We start from the raw sequence: 24,086 nt of genomic DNA, 5'->3' as shown, positions 1-24,086 counted from the left end.
TGGAAAATTCTGCTCCGCTCAGGTGAGACCCACCTCCAGAGCTGTCTCCAGCTTGGCACAGGAAGGATGTGGAGCTGCTGGAGTGAGCCCAGAGGAGACCACGGAGATGCTCCAAGGGCTGGAGCCCCTCTGCTCTGCAGCCAGGCTGGGAGAGCTGAGGGGTTCACCTGGAGGAGAGAAGGCTCCAGGGAGAGCTGAGAGCCCCTTGCAGGGCCTAAAGGGGCTCCAGGAGAGCTGGAGAGGGACTGGGGACAAGGTGTGGAGGGACAGGACAAGGGGCAATGGCTTCAAACTGAAAGAGTTGGTTTGGGTTAAATTTTGGGAAGGAATTGTTCCCTGTGAGGGTGGGGAGGCCCTGGCACTGGTTGCCTAGAGAAGCTGCAGCTACCCCTGTATCCCTGGAAGTGTGTAAGGCCAGGTTGGACGGGGCTTGGAGCAACCTGGGCTAGTGGAAGGTGTCCTTGCCCATGGCAGGAGGATGGAACAAGATGAGTTTTAGTGTCCTTTCAAACTGAAACCATTCCAGGATTCTAGGACTGAAACCTGCCCACTGCCCAAGCATCTCCCCACCTACTCCTAAAACATTTTAGAACCTCTCGTGGTTTTTCCGTGTCTGAGTACATCGAAGCTACCTGTTGATTGACGCTCATAATGCCACTCTGCGTTGTCACTGCCCTTGTATCCTTGCCCAAATTATTCACAGGTTTAGCAGAGAGCATTCTGCTCCCTTTGCTACTCCTGTTTCCTAGGAAGCAACAAAGCCAGAGCTCTTGTGGCGCTGAAGGAGCTCTGCCTCTCTCTGCTGATGTACACCCTCACGGCAAAGACCTTGAAACCTTTCTGTTCCGGAGCTTTAATTCCTGTTTAATCAATAGCTCTGTATTCTGAGAATCAAATCCCTGTGACAGCTCTCTTTAATTGAGCTAAACTGCCTTTCTCTTGTCACATCTCTTCTAGAGTTTTATTTAAATGCATTTGTTCTGCCTGTATCCTAGTCAGGTATTGATAGGAACACCAGGTGACCCTCTTTGTTTAACTTGTTTTTCAGCTAAATGAATGGAAACATTAATTAGTGCAATGGTGTGTTTTTTAGGGATTAAAAAAATAAAAGTCCAGGTCAAACTGCTGGCTGTATTAGCACTCCAGCAGAAGCCAGGAGGATCTGTGCGTTCCCCATTAGTGACACCCCCATCCTTCCACCCCCAGCTTGATTTCTGCCAACAGCTCCGAGTGAGTCCCTCTCCAGGAGAGCAGCCTGGTATTTATTCCGGCAAGATCATCTTCAGCAAAGCCGATAACAAAAAGTTTAAAAGGAAGAGCCAAATTTTCAGTCACACCTGTGCAATCCCCTTGAGGGCAGTAAATGATGATGATAATGCATGAGCCAGACAAAAAAAAAAAAAAAAAAAAGGCAGAAAATGGCTTTCTGAGCCTCTTTTGCATTTTTCAGAGCCAGCAGACTGGAGAGGGGAAAAAAAAGGGTATTTTTACTCCGGGAACGGAGCGGGCTGGGTGTTTGTTGTCTCAAGGACTCCACGGTGTGCTGTACAATGGCTCGTTATGCCGCGGGATCAGGGCTGACGTTCCCCGGTGTCGGGAACATCGCTGCGGAAATGGGCAGCGGCTGCTCTTGCCCCACGTTGTTGCCCAAACAGCCTCTTTCGTAAGGCTGGCAGATCTTATCTGCAGAGTTCTGCTCCCGGCGCTTGGAGTGGGTTGTTAATACACAGAGGGGTTATGGAGGCCGGTTTTTGGGATCAGGTTTTTGGGATCAGCTCGGTGTGTTCCCCTGAAAGCCCCCCCGGGGTTTTTGCTGGATCCTGCTTCAGGAGGGCTTTTGTGTGATGGTGGGTGAGAACACAGCATGCCCTTCCCATCCCGCTGGCTGGTGAGGGATGGTGGGCAGCGTGTTCCCTGGTGCCCTAGGGGGTTTTTACCCGTCCATCTCCCCGTGGTTTTTTGGGAGAATAGCCCACTGTGAAAGGAAGCAGCCCTGCAGCTGCCCTTCACTGCTGACTCCTGCTCAGCTGCTGGCAGGCAGGGCTGGTAATGACAGATGAGCCTGTGACGCGTTTTTGGGAATGAATACTTGTTACAGCTGGCGGGATGGAGTAGTTTGTGGCATCACATGGCAGTTTGCTCTATAATTTCGCTCCCTATTGCTCGGATGCAGCACTGATTGCTGGGTCTCTCTCCGAGCGTGGAACTGGAGCATTTCTGATTGCTGCATCCCACTTCTCTGTGGCTGCATTGTGAGCTTGGATATAGCCCTGAGCACTCAGCAGAGCCTTCTGCTGATTTCCCCCCCCCCCCCCCAGTTCTCCCTCTGTGTGTGTGTGTGTGGCTGCTGCTTCCCTTTCTGCAAGTCTTTTGGGGTTACATAAAAGCCAGTCTCTTTCTGGCCATTACAGCTACATGGGGGAGTAGTTACTGCTGAGAGAAGCTTGAAATTTGAAGCAGAGTTGTCACAGACATTAGAAAGAACAGTCGGTCTGCGTTGGCAAGCTACTGAGTTAAGTCTTATTTCATACTGATGGGAATTTCAGATCTGATTATCTCCTTTCTCCCTCATTCCCAAACCTGCTGGTGTGCCTAATCCCCTGATGGGCACTCCTAAAGGCAGCTCTCCAAGGGGCTTAGCTGAAGGCTTGGTCTCCTTGACTGTGCTGCTTGTTTGTGTCCAGGCAGAGGATTTTGTAAGGGTGGTTGCTCACCCTGACGTACTTGGAAATCAAGCCTAAATTCCCTGCCTTTCCCCAAAAAAAGCTCCCTGCCCTCCTTAGGTGCTTTGTGCTACACCAGACACTATGACAGATGATCTCACTGCTGGGGTCCAGATTTATTTGCAGATGGTCCCTGATCTAAGAGGTTGTGTGTCACATTGAGCGGGGAATTACCCAGGTGACTCCCAGTAACGCTATGCTAACTGGTCAAATACCAGTGAGGAGAACCTGCCAGATCTCTCCCTCCAACTCACCTGTTATTTACAGCTCTTTGTGTGCGTTGTTGGAGTCCTGCCTGCCTTCTCTGCACCACCACGGTGACTGTGCTATCCACAAAAAAACACCCAAAAACCCGGGTCTGGTTCCTCCCTTGCTGTGCAGCGCTGTTTTCTGCTCGGCTCCAAAGTGCTTGTTAAGGAGTATTTGCTCTGAGTTGCTGCTTTCAGTTGACAGAACTCGCCTTGGAAAGCAAATACTCAACCCTAAAACAGCCCTGTATTGCTTCTCAATACTTGTAATCAAAGTCTGTCTCCTTCATTGTCCCTAACAATTGTCCAATTTTACTGTGCCAGCCCCATTTATTAAAAATAGTCAATAAGGCGCAGCTTTGTGCGAGGGGTTTATAGACTGGCAGTTCTTGTTTGAAACAAACCAATTGTGCTTGACTCTAATCCAGATCTGGGATTCCTGAGTGATCTGCTGCAGCAGAGCTCATGGGGAGAGCGGTCGATGACTTGCTGATAGGAAATCTTGGAGCAGCACACTTATCTGGGATTTACCTCAGGCTTTGCTCAAAGCGCTGCATTCGGAAAGGCAAAAATTGCAAGTTGCATATCCCCCCTCCCTCCTCCTTTTTGGGTGTGTTTTGGGCCATGCTCGTTCCCCAGTGCCCCAAGAGTATTTACAGAACTAATTGCCAAAGTCAGAATCCTCTTAAAAACTGGTGAGCAGGACGTTCAAGGTGAGAGTTTATTGTGGAGGGAGCGGAGTGTGAGATGGGCAGCCGTGGGAAGAAGCTCTGCACGTGGATCCTGCTTTCTTGGAGAAACACGAGGCATCCAAGACCCCGATGAGTGCTGTGACAGAGCTCAGGAGTTGTCAGGAAGGGTGAACCCAGGAAACGAGGTGCCAGTTGTGGCTGGAAGATCAGTAGGAATGTAGGAGCGGTGAGTTCAGCTTCCAGGGCTTTTGTCGTGCTCAGCAAACTTTTTCTCTGGGCTGGAGCGGGCCAGGGCTCGGCAGCGCCTGCGTAAGCATTTCAGGAGAGGGGAAATTATGAGGAATCCTGGCAATGGCCGGCTTGAGGTGGGGAATGGAGCTGCGGGGCGAAGCCGGGCTTTTCGGAGGGTTTGGCGTTTAGTCATTGCCATCACAACAGGGCTTGGAGCCTTCTGTGGTTCAAGTCGTGACTTGGAGGCTTCAGAGGAAATGCTTGGGAGCAAGTAGGAAGGGTCTGGTTCAAGTGGGAGAGGAAAATAATTTGTTAGTGTGACAGAAGCCTTGTTTCTAAGAAGGTGTGAAGCACAGTGGTTGGAAGGATGAGTCTTTTGAACATCATTGATGCAGGGTTTGTGGATTTTCCTTAGGCTCTCCCAGCCAGCAGAGATCACTGAACTTCTTGCCTCGCACCGTGTTGCAATTTGAAGACTTCCTTAGTTTTCCATATTCATCAGGAATCTGTTGCAGACAGTTTTCTGTTTCTAGACGCAGTTTCCCTTTACTTTTAACATACTTGGTCTACTCTCCCATTCCTCTATGATCAAGGCTGGTCCTCTGTGCCCGTGTCGTTCTTGCAGCTTCTTAAAAACAGTGTCCACACCCCAAAACTCTACTCCTGAAACAAATCTAATCTCCAGCGTTCATAAGCAAATGGAAACGCTTATCTTTGCCCCAAAGATAAGGATTTTCAGCCTTGCAATTCATTTAAGTTGCATGTGAATGGTTGGATTTAGTTATAATATATGGTGTGCGGTGGTTGTGTGACAGTGACTAATGCCTGATGACCAGGCTGGCCAGCCGGGGTGGAATTCTGCTGTGCTGTCATGCCCTGAGCACAGAAAGTGAAGCGCTTCTGGATGGCCCGTGCCTGGCACTGTGCTGTCAATCGGCTCCTTAATGACTCTCTTAAAGAATAAAAGCAGGAGCCTCCCGGAAAGCTCTTTTAGCTCTGTCCCTTCTTTCATTTACTGTGTCTCCTCCCTGCCCCCAGTTCATGCCTTGCGCTGGGCTCCAGTGTTTTGCTTCCTCTTCCTCCTTCCCCCTCTGCTCTCACACCTTGTGCTTTTCCACACCTGGTTTTCTGCCCTACCTGACTCCTGCTTTCGAAATACACCACTTATTTTCCAATCCACGCTATTAATCTTTGTCCCACCTACTCAGGAGGCATGAAGGTTTTACAGGGGCCCATTAGCTGTTATCTCTGTCCCTACCCTCCGAACACTCCGGGGAAAAACAAGGTCTAGCAGCGTTCTTGTGGGGGGCATCGACTGCTCTTTTTGCTCCTGTGGGTCCCAGATTTCCTTCCTAAAACCTCGAAGCTCCTTGTCCTGCTCAGGGGAGGGGAGTTTTTGCTTTAAAACGCCTCTTACCCCCAGAAGCTGCTGGAAGAGCAGGGTGGTTGTCCACAGCCCATCCTGCCCCCTCCTTGCCTTGCTCCTCTCCAGTGCTCCACAGGGTTAATCCCGTAGTTTGCTGGATCCTGGCTGGTTTTAGGGGCAGCAGGGCTGTCCCCGTGGCCTTGGGAAGCCCGAGGAGGCTGTTGGAGGCTGTCATGGAGATCACGAGGGCGAAACTCTCAGTTCTGCAGTGGAGTGTGGCTGTGCCCAGAGGGTGGGGGTGGCTGGCAGGATGAGCTGGGCTATGAAGGGAGTGTTTTTCTTAGCCCTTATCTCTGCTGTCTTGCACCAGTGCAGACTGGTGCTGTGCGGGTGCTCTACCATTGTTTTTCGTTTAAAAACAGCAATTTTCCCCAATACTCCTTGCTTTTAGTTTCAAAGCATGCTTTGAAGGCAAACACTTTTGGGGTGGCTGTACATAGGCAACGTATTCTGAGCCTTTTTTTTGTGGGTATTTGGGGCACTGCTCCTTTTTCTACCCTGTTTTCCCCATCCTTGCAGGGATCAGTGCTACCTGTGTCTATCCGACCACGTTACCCATCATCTTCAGGGGGCTTTTTTTGTCTCTTTATACAGTGTGCTCACATCTCACCCCCCACTTCCAGGCTTATTTTTCCTCTTGCTGTTTTCCTTCTGTCTGTCCTACACCTTTGAAGGTTTCCAGCCAGGCTGTCCACTCCAGCTCTGCAGATCCCACCGCGTGTGCTCCCTGGCCGAGCCCTGGGGAAGCACGGGGGAGAAAAGCTGGATGCAGGCAGCCTGCAAATGCTGCCTTGTTTATGAGAGCTGCTTCTTGGTGCAGACTGCAGTCTGGGGGGAGCTGGGAAAGTTTGTCTGGCATGAAGCACTAAAGCTGACAAAAGATTGTAGGGCTTGGGCTGGAATCGATAAAACACAGGGTGTTGGGAAGCGAAGGTCAGAGCCCTTCCTTAGTTCACCCTGTTCTTTAAATATCCTGGTGGCTGTGGCAGTGCTTGGACACGGTGAAGAACAACGTGGACTTGATCCTCAGAGGGTCTTGCTTTTATTTATTTGGATGCAGATCTCCCTGTTCTATGCACTGTCTGGTTTTGGAGACCCTTTTCTGTGCAGCCTGTTCTGGTGGAAGGTGCCCCTGCCCAGGGGGTTGGAACGAGATGATCTCTAAGGTCCCTTCCAACCCAAACCATCCTGTGATTCTCTGATTCTGTGAAATCCCTCGTGTAGAGACATTGCAAAATGGCAGCAACCTGCATCTGCTTGTCTGGGAGATATCCCAGCGCCGGGTGCTGCGGCTCTTGAACTCCTCTGCCTTAATGGGTCAAATTTAGCAATTCAAAATCTGGCTGGTGAGGTAATTAGGAGGGATAATGCCCACTTCTTCCTCTTAACACCCTGATAGAAAAGCATCCAGGAAGGACTCCTGGACCTCAAAGATAAGCTGCCAGCTGCCACAGAGACTATCAAAGGGTGGCTCAAAGTCAAGAGCAAACAGCTGATTTTTTCTGGTTCTTGGGTTTTTGCTGGTGGTGACAGGAAGCCATGTTCCCCAAGCTGTTCGCTTCCTGTTTTATTTTTACACCCAGCCCGAGCAGATCCGCATGCCTATCACATGGGAGCTGCCTGCTTCTCTTGGGTTGTTCCTCAGCTGACCTAGAAAAGTGATTCTTTCCCCTTCTAAATTAATCAAGAAGTTGGGATGTATTTGCTTTCACTTAGTCCTAAAGATTTCAGGCATGTCTCATGCTCCTTGTAGTGAGCTGGTCACCCAGGATTCCTCCTCTCTCTTGGAGCTGGATGATCCAGGAGGGAGCTGTTTGTTGCTTTGTTGGACCTGTTAGCAAAGGAGATTTTTGTGAGTTCAAGGCACTGACCTGCACATAAAAGCATTTTCTGTCCAAAGCGTAACTTCCGGACGCTCCGTTTTCTTCAGGTTTTTTTATTCCTTTTTTTTTTTTTTTTAAAGAACTGGAAGTTTGTCCTGCCTGTTGTACAATCAATCTTGACTTCTCTCTGAGCGCGCTCCAGTCCTGCATCCTGAGTAGAGCTCCCTCAGCCTTAAGCTGCTCTAGCACGAAAACAATGGTCCAGTGTAAACCTCATCCCCGGGGGATTTCCCAAGGGAAGAGGGGTGCAGCCTGCAGGATAAGGAACAGTCACCAGAAAGTTTCCTGGTCAGCTGCAAGCGCTTCCTGTTGTTCCAGGAGAGCCCTGTCTGCTGCTCCAGGAGGGAGGCACCGCGTGTGCTTTGGTGTACTGGGAGAAGCTGTTCTGTTCCTTTTTTTTTTTTTCCTTTTCCTTTTTTTTTTCTTTTTTTTTTTTTTTTTTATAACATCTCCCGTCTCCATCTCCTCGGTTTAAGCAACTATTGATTGCAAGTTTGAAATGTTTGTGAAGAAGAGCTCGTAAGAGTCACGCAGGAGGCTGCGCGTGAGCGCGGGAGGAAGGAGACCACGGATGGGTAGGAAGGGAAGGAACAAGGGCTGCGTGTGGGCGAAGATGTGGAGTTCTCCATCTCTGCCTCTGTACCTGAGCTGGTGGGGCTCTGCTGTCACTGCAAGTGAGAGAACAGCAGGATCTTTATTTCTGATGAACCAGTTTTCTCAGGGTGGGGAGCAAGGCGGGGGGGGGGCAGCGAAGGCTTATAAATAAAGCCATTCGAGAGCAGGAAAAACGAACACCATGGCTCTGGTGTGCCTGGAATTTGCGGTTGAGTAATCCTTTCCTGTTTCTTTTTTGGGTTGTTTTTCATCTTTCAGAACAGTGCCTGAAGCAGGTCCACCATGCCGTTAGTAACGAGGAACATTGAGCCAAGGCACCTGTGCCGTCAGACGTTGCCTAGCGTTCGGAGCGAGCTGGAATGCGTGACCAACATCACCCTGGCAAATGTCATTCGACAGCTGGGCAGCCTGAGTGAGTACCATGGCGAGCCTGCGCGTTGCCCTCAGGAGTCGCTACTGCTCTTTATTTAGCTCCCTTTCTACTCTCGTGTTCCTATTTCTCCCCCATCTGCCTTCCCTGGGTAATGCTAAAATGTTTTCCTAAAGAAATCCGATGCTAATTTCATATCCCCGGTCCCACTGCCTTCCTATCTAGGAGAAAATGGGGAGGGGGGTGTGTGTGGATGTGTGTGTGTGTGTTGTGTGAGAGAGAGAGGCTGCAGTGAAACTGCAGATGGAAGGATGGAGCACAACTCAGGCTTGTAAAATGGGAGGCTCTCGGAGCAGCCGGGATCTTGTGTCAGAGAATGTGCCTGTAATTGCACGAGCTACTAAATGGAGCTTGACTCTGTTGAATCTGCACCATGTCAGTAGTCTTATTTATAATGAAAGATAATTAAAGCCCCCACACAGAAGCTCCTGTTTGCCCCTGCTGCTGTTTGTTGTGTTGTGAGACCCAAAGACCCATCTGAGCCAAGCGGTGCCTCTGGAGCATCGGGGGCTTGGGGCTGCTCTGAAATGACAGCAGGAGCTGGAGCAATGCCTGGCTCAGCTCTCCAGTGGGCTGACCCATAGCCTTGGAAAAGCTGGAGGGAAAACACGGGCCTACATGCCCTAGGAAAAATGAAGAGTTAATTGTGGTCTCTCCGGGATGACTCTGTACTCTGTTGAAATGCTCTGGGTTCTGATTAACCACCTTTGTCCTTGAAGCGAGACTTTGATAATCAAATTAATCTATTGTTTAGCTTCTCCGTGGTGTTTGCAAGCCCTTCTGCTTGCTCTGCAAAGCAGGCCCCTTGTTTTCCGCCATGTGGCAGGGAAAGTTTGGGTGCAGCCTCTTTCCAGCAGTGCAAACCATGGCTGTCACTGAAATCTGGGCCCGTGTTTGCTGCCAGTCTGTGTCACATTCTGTTGGGTTGGAGAAATGTCACTGCACAGGCGAGACCAGGCTCTGTGCTCGTGTTCAACTGGCCCTTGGTGTTCATTTGTTAGGTCTGGTAGCCAAGATGGTTGTGGAGTGTGAGTAAAATCCATCTCGTGCATGTGAAATGGTGAGGAAGGAGGCAGTAAAGCTGTGCAAATCCCAGCTGCAGGGAAAGCTTATCCCAGTCCAGAGACACTCCGTGGGTTAGTGTGACAGAGCCCTGCCCAGATCCTGCAGGTTTAGACCTTTGCACAGCTCAGATATTCAAAGCTTCTCTGCTTCTGAAGTGCTGGGAGCCAAATTGCAGCCTGGTTTCTCCCTCGGGAAGGTACCCTGGGAGCTGGGATGTGGGGAGGAGGTGGGAGCTGGTACCTGGAGGAGAAACAGTGGGAGAGGTGGCTCCTGCTGGCACTCGGTGTGAGGGGGGAGCGAGGCAGGTGGGGAGGAAATGCTGAGCACCATCCGCTTCCCCAGGGTCAGCAGTAGTTTAAATAAAGCAATATTTAGCCTGCATTTGCACCCAAATGCCCAAACTGCTGCCCCCCACCCTTTCCTCTCTCTTCCAAAAAACAAACCCACTCTTTCCTTGTACCTTGACTGTTACAGGAACGCAGAGCGGGTTCAGTAGGCTGTGACAGCCCTGTCAAGTGAATAATCAGCCATGCCTGGTGCACCACAGTCTCTTTACAAAGATGCAAACATAAATCTTGTCAAACTTTCATATTCCAGTGAGTTTACCCTTCGTTACTATCGCAGCTGGGAGCACTTTGTATAAGTCGACTGCGCGTTTTTGTGTGATTTTATAGAATCCACAAGCTAAAGATGGAAGGACCTATTAAATCATGCCGTCTGTCTTCCTGCCAGTGCATGACAAAGATAATTCTGATTGTAAGCTGCGCTTTTGCAGTCAAAGTAACTAAACTAAAAAATTAATCTCTGTCTTGCCCCATCTAAAAGTGTGCATGAAGCACAGCCGGCGTGTGAGGTGCTGGCTGATAACTCCAGGTGCACTTACACAGGCGAGGGAACACAGACCATCCCTTCTTCTCCCTCCGGGGTCAAGACCAGTATATAAAATGCTGTTATATATTATTTTACACTTGAAAAACACTTTGCAAACCAAGGACTTCATTTTTTCCCCCCTGAGTGCTTTTTTGCAGTTCCTTGTGAAATTCAGAAAGTATTTTCACTTCTCATGAAAGTAGAAACCGAATTACAACTTTTCTTTTTTTGAGCTGTTGCTGGAAGGTTTCAGATTTTCCCACAGATAAATTTGGACTGTCTTTGGTCAAATAGGAGAGCTGGTCTGTGCTGATGTTGAACACGGAGAGGGCAAGAGCTACCTGGCCCTTGGGTCTCCAGAAATAAAATCCTTCTCACCAGTTTGGGGAAAGCTGCTTGGGCTTGTTAATGGCTCATCTGTGGAGTCTGTACTGTCTGGGAGGGTGGAAGGAAGAGGTCAGTTGAAGTTAACCTCCAGCATTTGCTTTCTACAAACACTTGGAGCTTGGCATTGCCACCAAAAGGGGTGGAGGAGGTTGAATTTTAACCTGGCTGGTTCCCCGTGCTTGGCAGTGTAAGGAGATCTCCTGGGAGCAGGAACAAGGAGCCCTGGGAGCAGGAACAGAGCTGATATGTTGGGTTAGATAGCTGGGAGTGTTTGTGCAACTGGGCTTTGGGGGATGCCCTCGCCTTGCCTTGTGCAAGGGGCGCTCATCTCTCTGATGGGACTCTGCAGACAACCGCATTTTCCAAAGTTAGACTTCCAACTGGTTATCCTCTCCTGAATGTCGGCGAGGATCTTTGGGAGTAACAGATTCCAGAGCAAACTGTTGACCAGATGATGATGCACTTCAAAACCAGGCTGCTTATTGGGAGCAGCCTTGTACTCAGCAGCCGTGGCTGGAAATGTTTCCCATCAGTGGGAACGCCACGGGCCCATGTCTGCTGTCGGTGCCAAGCCTGTCCTCAGCGTGGTTGGGGCTCCCTGGCTTGGGTTGTGCCTGGGAGCAGAACAAAAAGACAGGACTCTTTGGAAGTGCTTGGTTTTCTTCCAGCTCTCTCACCTCTGTCTACCTGTGGCCATCCCTCGTCGCGTCTGTAGATTTTTAACCTCCCTTTTAAACAGGGACATCTTTTTGTGACGCCTGTAAGTGGTGCAGCGAGTTCCTGATCCAAACTCCCAGCCCAAACAATGGATGGTGTTTGTCATAGCAGCCCACTGGGCAATCCAAGCTGTTCCAGAGAGAATGGTCCCTGATTGAGAAGTTCCCCTTTGGTTTTGATTTAGAATCAACGTGAACGCATCAATTTTTCAGACACTGCCACCTGAAGGAACAACAGGGTCAGTGCTTTTGGCTGTGGTTACAGCTCCAGCTTTGGGATCAAGGACTGGGTCTGCTCTCTGCTTCCAGAGTGCTTTGAGCTTGTAAATATGTGCCAGTTCCCCTGGAGGCAGGTCTGCTGGAGACTGGGAGCCTTTGAGATTCTCCAGAGCAATAAAAATCTAACTGTATTTCCTTGTCTAATAAACAGAACGGCAGAGAATCTTAAAGGACCCTCAGACCCATCCAGACTCAGACCAGTGTAGTGTTGTCAGCCCTCTTTAGTTCTTTACTTTAATAGACTTTAAAGTATGTCTCAATTGTTTCCTTATTGCTTGAAGATCCCTTGGAAATGTCAGGTTTTGGTGGAACAAAGCGTTTTCTTCCTGGATGTTAAACTCAACCCTGACAAACTTGAAAAGAAGCACGGTTGGTTCTTTCTTCCTTTCTTCTTTCTTCAAGAAAACAAGCTGGGAGACTGGGTATGGTCTGGTGTGGCTCACAGGGGTGACGTGGACACTTTAATATTCCAGGTAAATCTGCAGAAGACATATTTGGAGAGTTGTTTACTCAAGCCAACACCTTTGCCTCTCGGGTGAGCGTTCTGGTCGAGAGGGTTGACCGCTTGCAAGTCAAAGTCACTCAGCTGGACCCCAAAGAGGAAGAAGGTAATGAGGTGCACAGGGGTTCTTGTTGAGTCAGCAGGGTGGGCCCAGTGCCATAAAACCAGTGTGACGCTGCCCTGGGGGCTGGAATGTTTTCTCTGGAGCTCAGAGGGACTGTTTCCTTCCCTCACAAAAGGGGGCTGTTTCCTCCCCTCAGGTGGACACAGCCTTTTTGGCCAGGTCTAGGTTTGCTCATTGGTGAGTCTCCATGTGGGAACTCGCTTTCCAGCAGCTGGATAGCAGTGACTGAGCGGCCTGAGCTTGGTCACAGAGGTTCCAAACCTCTCGAGAGAGCTGTGTCGATACAGCAGCGGATCTTGGCACGGCACACTCTGAGATTTGATGGGTTTCCCAGGGGACCTGTGGGAAAAGGAACCTGACCTTAAGAAGTGCGAAGCATGCCAAGAACTCCAAGTGAAATCAGATGTTTGCTGCTTGGTCTTCAGTGTCATTGGCCTGGGTCAAGCTGCTCTTCACTTGCTCTCTCCTCTTCCTTACAGTCTCCCTGCAAGGCATTAACACCAGAAAGGCCTTCAAAAGCTCCACCACTCAGGACCAGAAGCTCTTTGACAGAGATTCTCTCCCTGTGCCTGTCCTCGAAACCTACAGGGCCTGCAATACTCCTCCACCTCTCAACATCCTCTCACCTTACAGGTATGGCTGCAATACCTTCCTGTTACCTTGCAGAGGAGATCCTCTTCTTCCCAACCCTGCTGGGGAGGTCCTTTCCCATCCCATGCTGTGTTGAAGTGACCATTTCCAATGGGATATTGAGTTACTAAACTGAGATCCACCAGGAAATCTCCATCCTCTGGATTACATAAAACTTCTCTTTTGGGGTCGTACAAATGGATGCAGCTAGAAAATGATCTCTTTGGTTCCCTGCTGTTGCTTTTGTGACTGCCCTGGGGCAAGGCTTGGCTGGCACTGCAGAACCACGCTGGGCATGCTGCAGAGGAGGCATTTTTCTTGTGCTTCTCCGTGGCCCCGTGGCTCTTTTCCAAAGAGCTGCAGTGCAGAGCGTTCCCTTGGAAGTGGCTCTCACCCAGGTGGGCGCAGCAGCCTCCTGGAGACGCTTCCCGTGGCCTCCAGCGCCGGGTCTGAGACGTCTGATGGGACCAGCTCTGAGCAGCCCCGCTCCGATTTCATCTTGTGGGGAGTAGAAGGAAAGGGGGTCAGAATCCAGAGACTTATCCCACATCCATAAATATCTTTTGAACAGGTAAAAAGTAATTACAGATAGCTGGAGGCAGCTGTCTCCTGCCAGACGCGGCTGCACTGCAAAGTGGGAGGAGAGGGAGTGTGTGTGTGTGTGTGTGTGTGTGTGCGCTCGCTCGGGAGCCTCAAGGACGTTCCTGGTCTGATTTAGGGTTCCTGAGCTGGAGAAGGAGGGTTTTTTCACACCAAAACCACAACACAAACAAGAGGGAGTTGAAGTGAGAGACCTGCTGCTCTCTTGGTGATTGTTCAGAGCAGTGGAGCTCTTTGGGTGCTCAGTAATGGAGGGTCTGTGTAAGGGCAGAAGGGATGGGAAGTGGGAGAGGCCGGGATGAGGAAGGCTGGGGGTCTCTTCCAGTCTGAAGTGACAGAGGCAAGACCAGCCCATTTGACCATCTCACTGCACTTTTAAACTGTCATCTGAGGTTGTGGCTGGTGTTTTCTTTGGGCTTCAGATGTGTGACTTGATCCTTTCCAATGTGTTGTTTTCCCCTCCCCGTTCCAGGGATGATGGCAAAGAGGCGCTTAAATTCTACACGGATCCTTCATATTTCTTCGACCTCTGGAAAGAGAAAATGCTTCAGGACACCAAGGATATCATGAAGGAGAAGAGGAAACATAGGGTGAGGAACTGGGAGTCATTGGCAGGGAGGAATAGGAGGTGGAAAGTGTTAATAAATCTTGGACTCCATAGTTGCCATCCAAAATTCAGGTTTGCACTTTTAAACTCTTCAGGGATCAATTCGGTGAAGTTTTTACCTGATTTACCCTCATCCTTGTTAATTAAACAAAGAAAATAAAGATACCCTTAATTGGTTTTTCCAAATGCCATCATCTTTGGGCCTTAATGTTAAATTATACCATGAAAGATGTAGTTTTAACATACTTTTTTTAGCTTCTGAGCAACTGGAGTATTAAATATCAAAACAGATCATGATTTTTTCAATTGAAATAAGAAAGGGGAGATTTAAGGTGTGTTAGAATGAAGAGTGAGGATAAAGCCCAATTCTTTGTGGGCAGGTGTCCATCTTGCACCCCAAAACACTAAACACCATCAGGATGATGGTGAGATTTGGAATTCTTGACACAGAGGCCAAAGTCTGAATTGATGTGGGAAACTGAGCTTTCACTGCCCTCAAGGTGGTTGTGCCAGGGCGTAATGATGGAATCATGTCTGGGCTGCACTGGGAGATCTGGTGTTGTCTGGTATTTTTTGTGTTATCTGTGCTCCATATTTTCTGTATGGGAGATCTCTGGAGCATGCAGCAATCGGGAAAGGAAACTGAAAATCCTCTTTGAGAATGTGTCTTCTTTTAGATGCCACAGGTCTGTCCTGTCCCTCCCCATGCCCAGTGAATTTAAAGCAAAATAAAACTTGTGTTCGATTCTTCCACCCTTAGAAAGAGAAAAAGGAGAATCCGAACAGAGGAAATGTGAATCCACGGAAAATCAAGACCCGGAAAGAAGAGTGGGAGAAGCTGAAAATGGGACAAGAATTTGTCGAGTCAAAGGACAAACACGGTCCTGCTGGGTAAGCAAGTCTGGGGCTGCTTGATTGGGATGCAGTTCACCCTGCTCTGCAGCTCCTCCGGATCCGCGGCGCGGATCGATACCGCCACTAATCACATTCTCCAAAGTAAATCCGTCTGCTGATTTAAAATTTGCCAAATAAATCAGGGAGCTCCACGGTTCGAACAAGGTGGCAGGAGCAGCGAGGCTGCTCCCAGCTGCCTGTGGGCATGGAGGTGTCAGGAGCTTTGGCTCTGCCCCACGGCGATGCCCTCCCCTCGCACCCAGCCGAGGGTGGGATCTCGGTGGCATTGTGGGATTGCTTTGTTACATTTCACAAATGGCTCTTCACACCCCAAAGTTGGAGCGGGGGCCGTCCCCATCCAAGTATTTCAAGCTACAGATCTCTCTTTAGCACTTCTGGCTTGGGAATTCATTTAACTTTTGACACCAGCAAGGCTGGAAGCAGACCGAATTCCCCACAATGCTCTTCTCCCTTGCAGCTTCCTTTCATATAAGAAAAAAAAATCTCTCTTTAAATCACACTCTCCAGCTAAAAATAAAACTTGCCTTTAGTTTAATAGGAGAGCAGGTTTGGTTTCTAGCAGGGGAATTGAGCAGCACAACAGCACCATTTTCTTGCTCCTCTCTTTTTTTTTTGTGTGTGTGTGTGTGTGTGTGTGTGTTTGAATTCACTCAGGGTCCAGGTCCCCCGAAGATGGGGTGGTTCTACCACCCCACAGTGAAATGAGCTCACTGAGAGTCTCTTCCTTCAGTAGTATTCCAGCTTTGGATAGGCATCACTGTTTCTGGGGTCCTTTTTGATATTCTGTTCTCAACCTTATTTTTTGGCATCTTTGAGTACCTCCTCTGCTTTTGCCACTGATGATACTCAGTGTAACTGCAAGTTCTTTAAGTCCAAGTTGGTCAAAACACTCCTAAGTGTTTTCACAGAATGAAATGTTGAGGAAAATCTGTTTATTTAGATGTTTCCTTGTTTATTAAAATGTATACCAGTGCTGTTCTGGTGTGTGGCAGCAATAAACAAACAGGGGACCATCTGGGCAAATTTTAGCCAAAGAATTATGCAGAGCAAACTAATACAGGTGTATGTGGTTCTTTATGCAGGAATCTTTGAGAAGTAGAGGGGTTTTTTAAATGTTATAGAATCCTGGAATGGTTTGGGTTGGAAAGGACGTTAAGGATTAAGTTCCACCCCCTGCCATGGGCAGGGACACCTTCCACTATCCCAGGTTGCTCCAAGCCCTGTCCAACCTGGCCTTGGACACCTCCAGGAATGGGGCAGCCACAGCTTCTCTGGGCAACTCTCAGAGGAAAAACAAGCTTTAGACATTGCCTTGAGCTCATTAAATAACCTGCTCATCCTGCTTTGGCCCAGGTACCCCTCCAACATGGTGTATCAGAACGGCAGCATCGGCTCCAACGAGAGCATGGATGGGAACTGCTACCCGCCACCGCCGCAGACTGACTCCATTGTGCCACCACCTCCTTCATTCCCAGATGACAGCCTGCCTCCACCCCCGGTGGAATTTAGGTAAGCCTACGGGATCCCTTCTGTCACCAAGGAGTAGTAGGTGGTGTAAAAGGATGACATGAGACGGGCTGAGATAGTTCAGCAGAACTTCCTGATGGGTGTTGTATGGGAACCAGAATGCTCCTGTCTGGAGGGGAAGTGCAACTGCAGGCAGGGGCAGAGGCGCAGGCAGCACAGCTCTCCATGAATCCCAGCCACTGTCATCGTTCCCGGGTGGAAGGGGAGAACTAAGGGCGGATTTATTCCACAGCAGGGTCCCAGTGAATGGTTTGGCTCCATTGCCTGGGTTTTCCAATGCAGTTGTTCCAGAGAGTGGACTCGTGTTCCATTTGGACAATGCTCTCAGGCACATGGTGGCATTGTTGGGGTGTCCTGTGCAGGGCCAGGAGTTGGACTGGATGATCCTTGTGGGTCCCTTTCAGCTCAGGATATTCCACGACTGAGCTTTGCAAAGAACAGCTTCTTTCACTTCTTTTTTTTACTGTTTGCCCCCTGATCTTTGGGAAGCGCACTACGTGAGCACTGGAGGTGTAGATGTAGTTGAATTTCAAGGACTTGAGCACAGCAGCTGCCTCCTTCCCAGGGACTTGGGTGCAAGTTCAGGTCATTTACTTTGGATTGAATGAAATGGTGACTCCCAGGCACCTCTAGAGATGAGAGTTACGGTCCAGCAGTGGCTCAAGACACAAAGGGTGAAACAAGAGTAGACTTTTTGTTTTAAAGACAGTAAAACCGAGTCAAGAGTAACAAGAGCAAGTCTGTCTGATAGACAGGGCTGCTTGGCTTGTCTCCATCTTATCCAAAGGCAGCAGTGCTGCAGCAAAGGCTCTTCTGATGTGTCAGAGATACCCAGCACTGCTCTCTGCAGCCTGTGCCTCTCGGGCAGAGCAGACACGAGCTCTCAGATGAAGCTCACGCTGCCTTATGCGGTTGCTTAGATCTCTGCCCAGCCACACAGATCTCCCCTCTCTGGTTTTGTTTTGGTGGTTGTTTTTATAATGAACCCTGGGTGCTTGGTTTGATCTCCAGGAGTCTGTTTTGGATCAGCACTGTTAGAAATTGTGACATTTTTGTGCCAAATGTACCTTATTTCTCTGTCTCGCCATGGGAGGAGGTGTCAGTTCGGGGCTTGCCTTACATGTAGAATTTTCTGGTATGAACACAGCCTCCATCATGGGAGATTCAGTCACTCATGCATCAGCAGCACAGGGTTTCCATGCCTTCCCCTTCGCTCCCCATGGCGAGCTGTGAGCCATGGCTGCTGTGCCCCAGCTCCGAGCCGTGGAATCCGGTGAGGAGATCTGTTCCTAGCAGGTGTTCAGAGCATATGCTTTCCTGGCTCCCCCACCCCTCCTCGTGCAATTTATCACGGCAGACATCCCTGCCTGGCGTGTCACGAGCCTGACCTCGGTGAGGAGGGGTGTTTTGCTGCAGGAGCTCTGGAGCCAGGAGGCTGCTCTGAGCTCAGAGAGGTGAGGTGGCGGGTGTTCTTGTCAGCCTGGGAGATGGGATGGAGGGATAGCATTCCTGCCCGTCCCTAGCAGCTTTCCTTTGTTCTGGAGGTGAAGGCCAAAAGAAACACTGCGAGGGAACTAAAACCAAGGAGTTGAGGTCTCATGGAAACACCAGTTAAAGCTGGAACTTGGATTTTTTTTGGTCTGGACTGCAGCGAACACACATGATTTGCATTAACATTGAGACTGTACAGTCTGATCTGGCCTCGCAGCTAATTCCTTGTTTCTTTCTCTCTCCTTCCATTGCCACAGCTATCCTGTAGACAACCAAAGAGGTTCTGGTTCTGGAGGGACCAAACGGTCCAGCCTGGTCAGCCCAAGCCACCCACCACCAGCTCCTCCGATCGGATCCCCCTCGGCAGCCAGGCCGGGCTTTGCTCCCCCTCCGGCTCCTCCTCCACCACCACCACTGATGGGAAACCCCCCTCCTCCACCACCTGCCATGGGCTTCCCCTCCCCGGGAACCCCCCCACCACCCTCACCCCCTTCTTTCCCCCCTCACCCCGAGTTTGCTGCCCCTCCACCCCCCCCACCCCCTCCAGCAGTCGACTATTCCAGTGTGCTCCCACCTCCGCTGCCTCAGACGGGCAGTGGGAGTGCACCGCCCCCCCCTCCACCCCCACCACCTCCTGGCCCACCTCCACTGGTTTCTGGGGGCCTGGATGGCCCCCCACCCCCTCCTCCACCCTCCGACACCTCCGCCTCCAAGCCCAAGTCGTCCTTGCCCGCGGTTAGCGATGCCAGGAGTGATCTGCTGTCGGCTATTCGGCAAGGTGAGGTTCTGTTTCCATACCAGCGTTCTCCTTTGGCTCTGGAAAACCCCACAGTTTCCCAGTGGGAGCATTTGGGAGCTGTCTCATGTAAGCTGTGTGACTGCCCTGGTGCTCAAGACCTGTCCCTTGGGGTCCCTCCTTGTCTGCCCACCCTCACGAGCACCTCGCTGGGTTTTATTCCCTCACCCTGCACCTTTGGAATGGCAATGCTGGAATTGGGGTGGTCCCCATTTGTTGTGGATTTGCAGCAGTGGTGTTACCCCCTGGAGCAGCACAGAAAGGATTTGCTTCCCATTCCACCTCCCCACCCAGCCTGTCCTGGCTGTCATTCACCATCAGTGTTATCCCAATACTCCCAGCCTGCCTTGCTCGGGGGACTGTGACAAGGCTGCGTGGGAGATTCCAGTGCGACCAAAGCCTTTGCATGATCCCCCTCCCTTCCCTTCTTCCCTACAGGCTTCCAGCTGCGCAAAGTAGAGGAGCAGAGGGAGCAGGAGAAGCGGGACGTTGTAGGGAATGACGTGGCAACGATCCTGTCGCGCCGCATCGCTGTGGAATACAGCGACTCCGAGGACGACTCTTCCGAGTTCGACGAGGACGAGTGGTCGGATTAGGCACGGTCCCATCCCCTTCTCCCCCTCCCTCCTGGGTTCACTTCTTACAGAATCAGGTGGCCAAACCTTCCACCACATCCTTTTCCATCCCGTAACCAAAGATGTGCCAAGGGTTTTCAGACAACCAGCAGCATATCTCCCCTCTCCCTTCCCCCTCCGGCTTTGGCAGGACTTTGTGCTCTGCCTTTCCAAAAGGTCTCCTCACGGACACTGAGGATGCGGCGTTGGGATTTAGCTGGAGGGGGTGTAACGGTTGCTTATTTAAAAGAGAGCTAAACCTCCAGATTCTCGATGCCACCAGGCAGAGCACATATAAACCCTCCATCCTGAGGGATTTTTAAAGTAAAGATGGATGATCCTGTTGCGGCCGCGTGGCCTTTTGGATGAAGGACATTTTCAGCTGGTTTTCTCAGTGCAACAGCAGACAGTTGATCTGATGGCTCTTCCTTTCCAGTGAATACTGGTAGTGCTGCAAGAAAATGGGCTTTAAATGTCAGTTCTCTGCTGCATCCCACTGTCACATAATCAGGTTTTTGGCACTAGTGCACAATTCCTTTCCCTCTGACCCCTGAGTATTAATTCCAGACCACCCTGCGTGGGGTGTGCTTCCCGACTCCGGGACCGTGGAGTGCCTTGGGTGCAATGTAAGGAGGGACTTGTTTTATTTTAAAAGCTGCCTTTACCTTCCTCAGATCTCCTGGACTGCTTTGCCAAGAGGAGACTTGCACAGAGGGATGTAAAACCAGGGCAGGATGATTGCTCAGCTTCCCACTTTTGGGAAAGCAGAGCCACTGCCCCACTGAGACACATCTGTGGTTGGCTCCGAGCGGGGGCCAGACCCCGCCGGGCTGATTTCTCCAATTCATGCTGAGATTGTGTTTAAAAATTCCAAATCCAGTGCCTAGAGCAGGGAGATGGGGTGGGGAGGGGTTCTCTGAACACCAGGCACTGTGGTGGTCTTTGGCCTGGCCAGAGCGGTTTGAGAGGTGCTTTTTTTAGTGGGATGACCATACTTTTAACACAGGGACTTCAATGCTGGTATTACCTTTGCTTCTTCTCCCTTCCGCTTAGGGAGGGGAGTTTGTGTGCCTAAAAACATCATGTGTGTGGACTGAGTTGCCCATCGGTTACATCAGACCTAACCTACCCTAATTTTGCTACTATAATTCATTAGTTAATTTTAAGAGAACGTTTCTTCTCCTCACTAACCCTGCGAATTAATTCCCAGGCTGCTCACTACAGATCCAGTACTGGCAGGGGAAAATGGGGAATTTGAACTAGCTGACCTCAGTTTTATTGCTGTTTTATGTTACCGTACATAGAATATGAGCATATCTTAGAAATCTAACCCAAATACCCTCGGTGTGTATTTTAATTTGGACATGACTCGGTCAGGGTCATGCAAAAAGCAATTCCAAAGCCTTTTGGAGGTTATGGGTCCAGCTGTTGTGGGGTGCGTGTCCCACTAAGACCAGCTCTCCCACCTTTTTGCCTTTCCTAAAGTATTTCACCAGCTTGTGCCTGTTCTCTCTTCCCTGGTTCTCCTCCTTTAATGATGTTGCTGATACCTGGAACACCAGGCCCTGCCCGAGGCTTCCAGCGTGCTTGGGGTTTGATTGATGGCTTCAGCTTGTGCCATCGAGTTCTTACTGATTTCTTGTGTGTGTGCCTGTGCATTTTAATGCTGGCCAGAGCAGACAACAGCCTGGAGGGTGGGATTCGGGGTGTGGATCGAGCTGGGATCCGGTGAGACCCCCCGAGATTCCCTGGATCGCTGCACCGTCAGGTTTTGTCTGCAGCTCAGCTGCCAGGCAGGATGCAGAGGGCGTAGGCAGCGAGGCATCCCGATGGGCTGGGAACATCTGAGCAGCACTAGTTCCAGGTTCTGGAAGAGGGAACAAACCCCTGGAGTGCCGGTGAGCCGTGGTGCAGTGGAGAGGCTTGGAAATGCAAAGGGATGATTGCTGCAAGCTGGGGGGGGGGGGGGGGAGAGGGTCGCTGCCTCTTGTTCTGCTGCTCTTTCTGGGAGCATCCTCCTCCTCCGACCGCCCCCGGAGATGGGTTCCTGGGAAAAACAGACCCCTGAGCTCACCCGAGCTGACAGCAGTGTCACACAGGGGAGGAGGAGCTCACAAATGCCAAACCTGGGTTAATTTTAAATTGCCTTAACTAGACTTGGCCCCTGCTGGGGAAGGGGAGCGAGTCCTCCTGTCGCCTGAAGTACGGAACAGTGCCATATTCCCTGTGCCCCGGGTGGATGGTCTGTCAGGCAGGGCCGTGCCTCGGGGTGCCCCCCACACTCTGCCTGTTGCACAAGGATGTTGCTGTGTGGGCGTCAGGGCTCAGCCCTGGGTGGAGGCGGCTCCTCTGGCCCTCCTGGCAGCGGGAAGGACGCTGCCTTGTCCCTGCAAGCCTGCTGCAACCACCCTCTGCTCCCAAATCCCATCCCAGGGTGGGAATCAGAACTGCAGGGTCAGGGTTGCGGACAGGTAGGAAAGGTTGGTTGATTGTTTGTGTTTTTTTAAAATCTCCTTTGATTCCTGCTTTTCTTTTAAATGTCTGGTTGCCAAGCAGGATGAGCCTGTGTGGGGATCCCTGAGAAACAGCTGCTGTAAAGGGACCATCTCTGAGCATAGTTGCAAAATCACAGAGTGCTGGGCCACCAAGTAAGCTCAATATTTTTTGAAGCAGTAGGGGAGGAGAAGAGGTGCCAAAAACAACCTTTGCAAGACAGAGCAGCTGTGCTGTAACTGCAGGGCCGAGGGCACTGCCATTGCTGTCGTCATGTCGTGCTCACTTACTCCTTCCTCCCCTCTTCCCAGGCGAGGCTGGGGCGAACCTCAGACCATCTCACAAAGCCCAGAGCCCATCCTCCCCACGAGGATCCCCCCCCCGCTTTCCATTTCATCCCGCTGGAGCCGGAGCAGCCATTTCGCCCATCCTGGGAGCCGTTTTGCTCCGGGTGTGCAAGTTGGGGCAGGTCACCACCGCCTTCCCTTCCCTGGTTAAACATTCTCCCGGTGTCCTCGCCCGCAGTGCTTGGCTGCTGCTCCCGGCAGCCTCTCCCCCGCCGCCCCCCTTCCCGCTCGCTGGGAAAGCCTCATCCCGGCTCCCCGGGCTCAGCCCGGAGCCTCCGCCGCAGTCGGTGACCTTCACTGCTTCTCCTCTCCTTATCAGACCCAGAGCACCAGACCAGATCCAGGGAAGGGGCTCCCGGAGCTCCCAGATGGCTGAGGAATCGTGCAGAGTGGCGTTTCGGGGAAAGGATAGATTGGGGGTTATATATATATATATATTTTTTTTTTTTTTTTCAGTCCACGAACTTATTTAACATGTTTCTTTTGGAAGTCCCTGCCCTGGAGGGGCTCTGGGGGGAGCTGCCTGGCAGGGCAGATGCAGCTGCCCCGGGTCAGGTTTCATTGCTGTTGGATTTCGGGGAGGGGAGGGGGGGGGTGCTTTCTTCTCTTCCTTTTTAAACAAAGCCTTGAAGTGGGAAGTGGATCCGATGTTTTTATTACTGTATTAACATACATTTTAATTCATTTCAGAAACTAACCCATTTTTCTTCCTGATTAGAATGTCATAGAATTAGACGAGCTGTAACCCCTCCTGAAGTGCCTTATTTTCCTACATGATATAAATATATTTATAAGAGTAATTATTCCACTTGTATCTTAGGGTTTTATTGCTGAGCAGAAGATGAGGTGGGAGAGGAGGGAGGGGAAGTGTCCTCCTTGGACCCGGCCAGGCTGGGGGGGTCAGAAGGGCGACATTTGATGGATACTCTCAGGGTGCAGGGGCTTCCTCACTTCAGACCAAAGGAGTTTCAGCAGTGAAACTCTGCTTAGAAAGAAGAAAAAAAGATTAAAAAAAAAAAAAAAGGAAAAAACCAACCTTGTGAGCAAAATACTGTAGATTTATTTGGTTTGTTTTTTACCCCTGCAAAATAAACACTGATGGTCGGACTCTGCAGGGAGGCAGTGGGTGGTGGGGGATTGGAACCAGCTCCAGGTCCATACCTGTACATCCCAGCACATCCCAGTGCAGACTCCCTGCCTTCTGTATTCCCATGTAATGTCTGTCTGTGCTTTTCCCTGTCAGTTGCTGTATAAGCCAGGCTTTCCTGCTGCTTTGTTTTGTTGTTTTTAATAATCAGCTCAGTAACCTCTGGATGAAGATCCCAACTGCAAATATTTTGTAATGTACATGTATAAAAAAAAAAAGTAATAATTTTTTTGATCCTTTTTTAAAACTTGATAAAACCTTTCTATCCAGTTGGTGCTTGTGTGTGTTACTGGGGTGGGGGGTGAGCACAGGGGCTGCAGTGGCTTTGAGTGTGACTTGGAATCATGGAATGATTTGGGCTGGAAGGGTCCTTAAAGCTCATCCCATTCCATGGGCAGGGACACCTTCCACTATCCCAGTTTGCTCTAAGTCCTTTCCAAGCTGGCCTTGGACACTTCTGTGGATGGAGCAGCTGCAGCTTCTCTGGACAACTTGTCTCTTTCCCGGGAGCACTGAGAGGTGCTGGGCCACGAGCCACCCGTGCCTGCCCTTGTGTCCTTAGTGTGTCACACGGGGCTGCTGGGTGTCCCTTGGGAAGCCCAGTGTCCATGGAAGTGCTGTCTGTGTCCGAGGACACCCAGCGCATCCCGAGCTGTCTGGCAAACACCAGCAGCACAAACACCACCAGCACAAACACCTCTTCCCTGTGCCGGGCTGGGTTGGGGGTT

At 50.6% G+C, this 24,086-nt stretch overlaps 1 protein-coding gene across 3 annotated transcripts in view; it reads left to right on the top strand.

The window, feature by feature from the left end:
- The window catches only part of WASF2 (WAS protein family member 2), a 32,161-nt gene extending 8,927 nt beyond the window's left edge, over positions 1-23,234 (top strand). Inside the window, exons 1-9 of one of the 3 annotated variants that reach the window (XM_027705968.1) lie at positions 7,681-7,778; positions 8,077-8,230; positions 12,039-12,173; positions 12,671-12,824; positions 13,894-14,011; positions 14,789-14,919; positions 16,297-16,452; positions 18,219-18,739; positions 19,196-23,234. In XM_027705968.1, the coding sequence (XP_027561769.1) occupies positions 8,101-8,230; positions 12,039-12,173; positions 12,671-12,824; positions 13,894-14,011; positions 14,789-14,919; positions 16,297-16,452; positions 18,219-18,739; positions 19,196-19,353 (1,503 nt within the window). In that variant the 5' untranslated portion in view covers positions 7,681-7,778; positions 8,077-8,100 and the 3' untranslated portion in view covers positions 19,354-23,234. Of the gene's footprint in view, positions 1-7,680; positions 7,779-8,076; positions 8,231-12,038; positions 12,174-12,670; positions 12,825-13,893; positions 14,012-14,788; positions 14,920-16,296; positions 16,453-18,218; positions 18,740-19,195 lie in introns of those variants that run through there. The other 2 variants (XM_027705967.1, XM_027705969.1) reach the window with 2 other exon arrangements.
- Positions 23,235-24,086: the final 852 nt, after the last annotated feature.

Source organism: Neopelma chrysocephalum, unplaced genomic scaffold (assembly GCF_003984885.1).
Source record: "Neopelma chrysocephalum unplaced genomic scaffold, ASM398488v2 Primary Assembly neopelma1_361, whole genome shotgun sequence".
Lineage (NCBI taxonomy): Eukaryota > Metazoa > Chordata > Aves > Passeriformes > Pipridae > Neopelma > Neopelma chrysocephalum.
The sequence above is the reverse complement of the archived record's forward strand: the minus strand, read 5'-3'. Positions and strand labels throughout refer to the sequence as shown.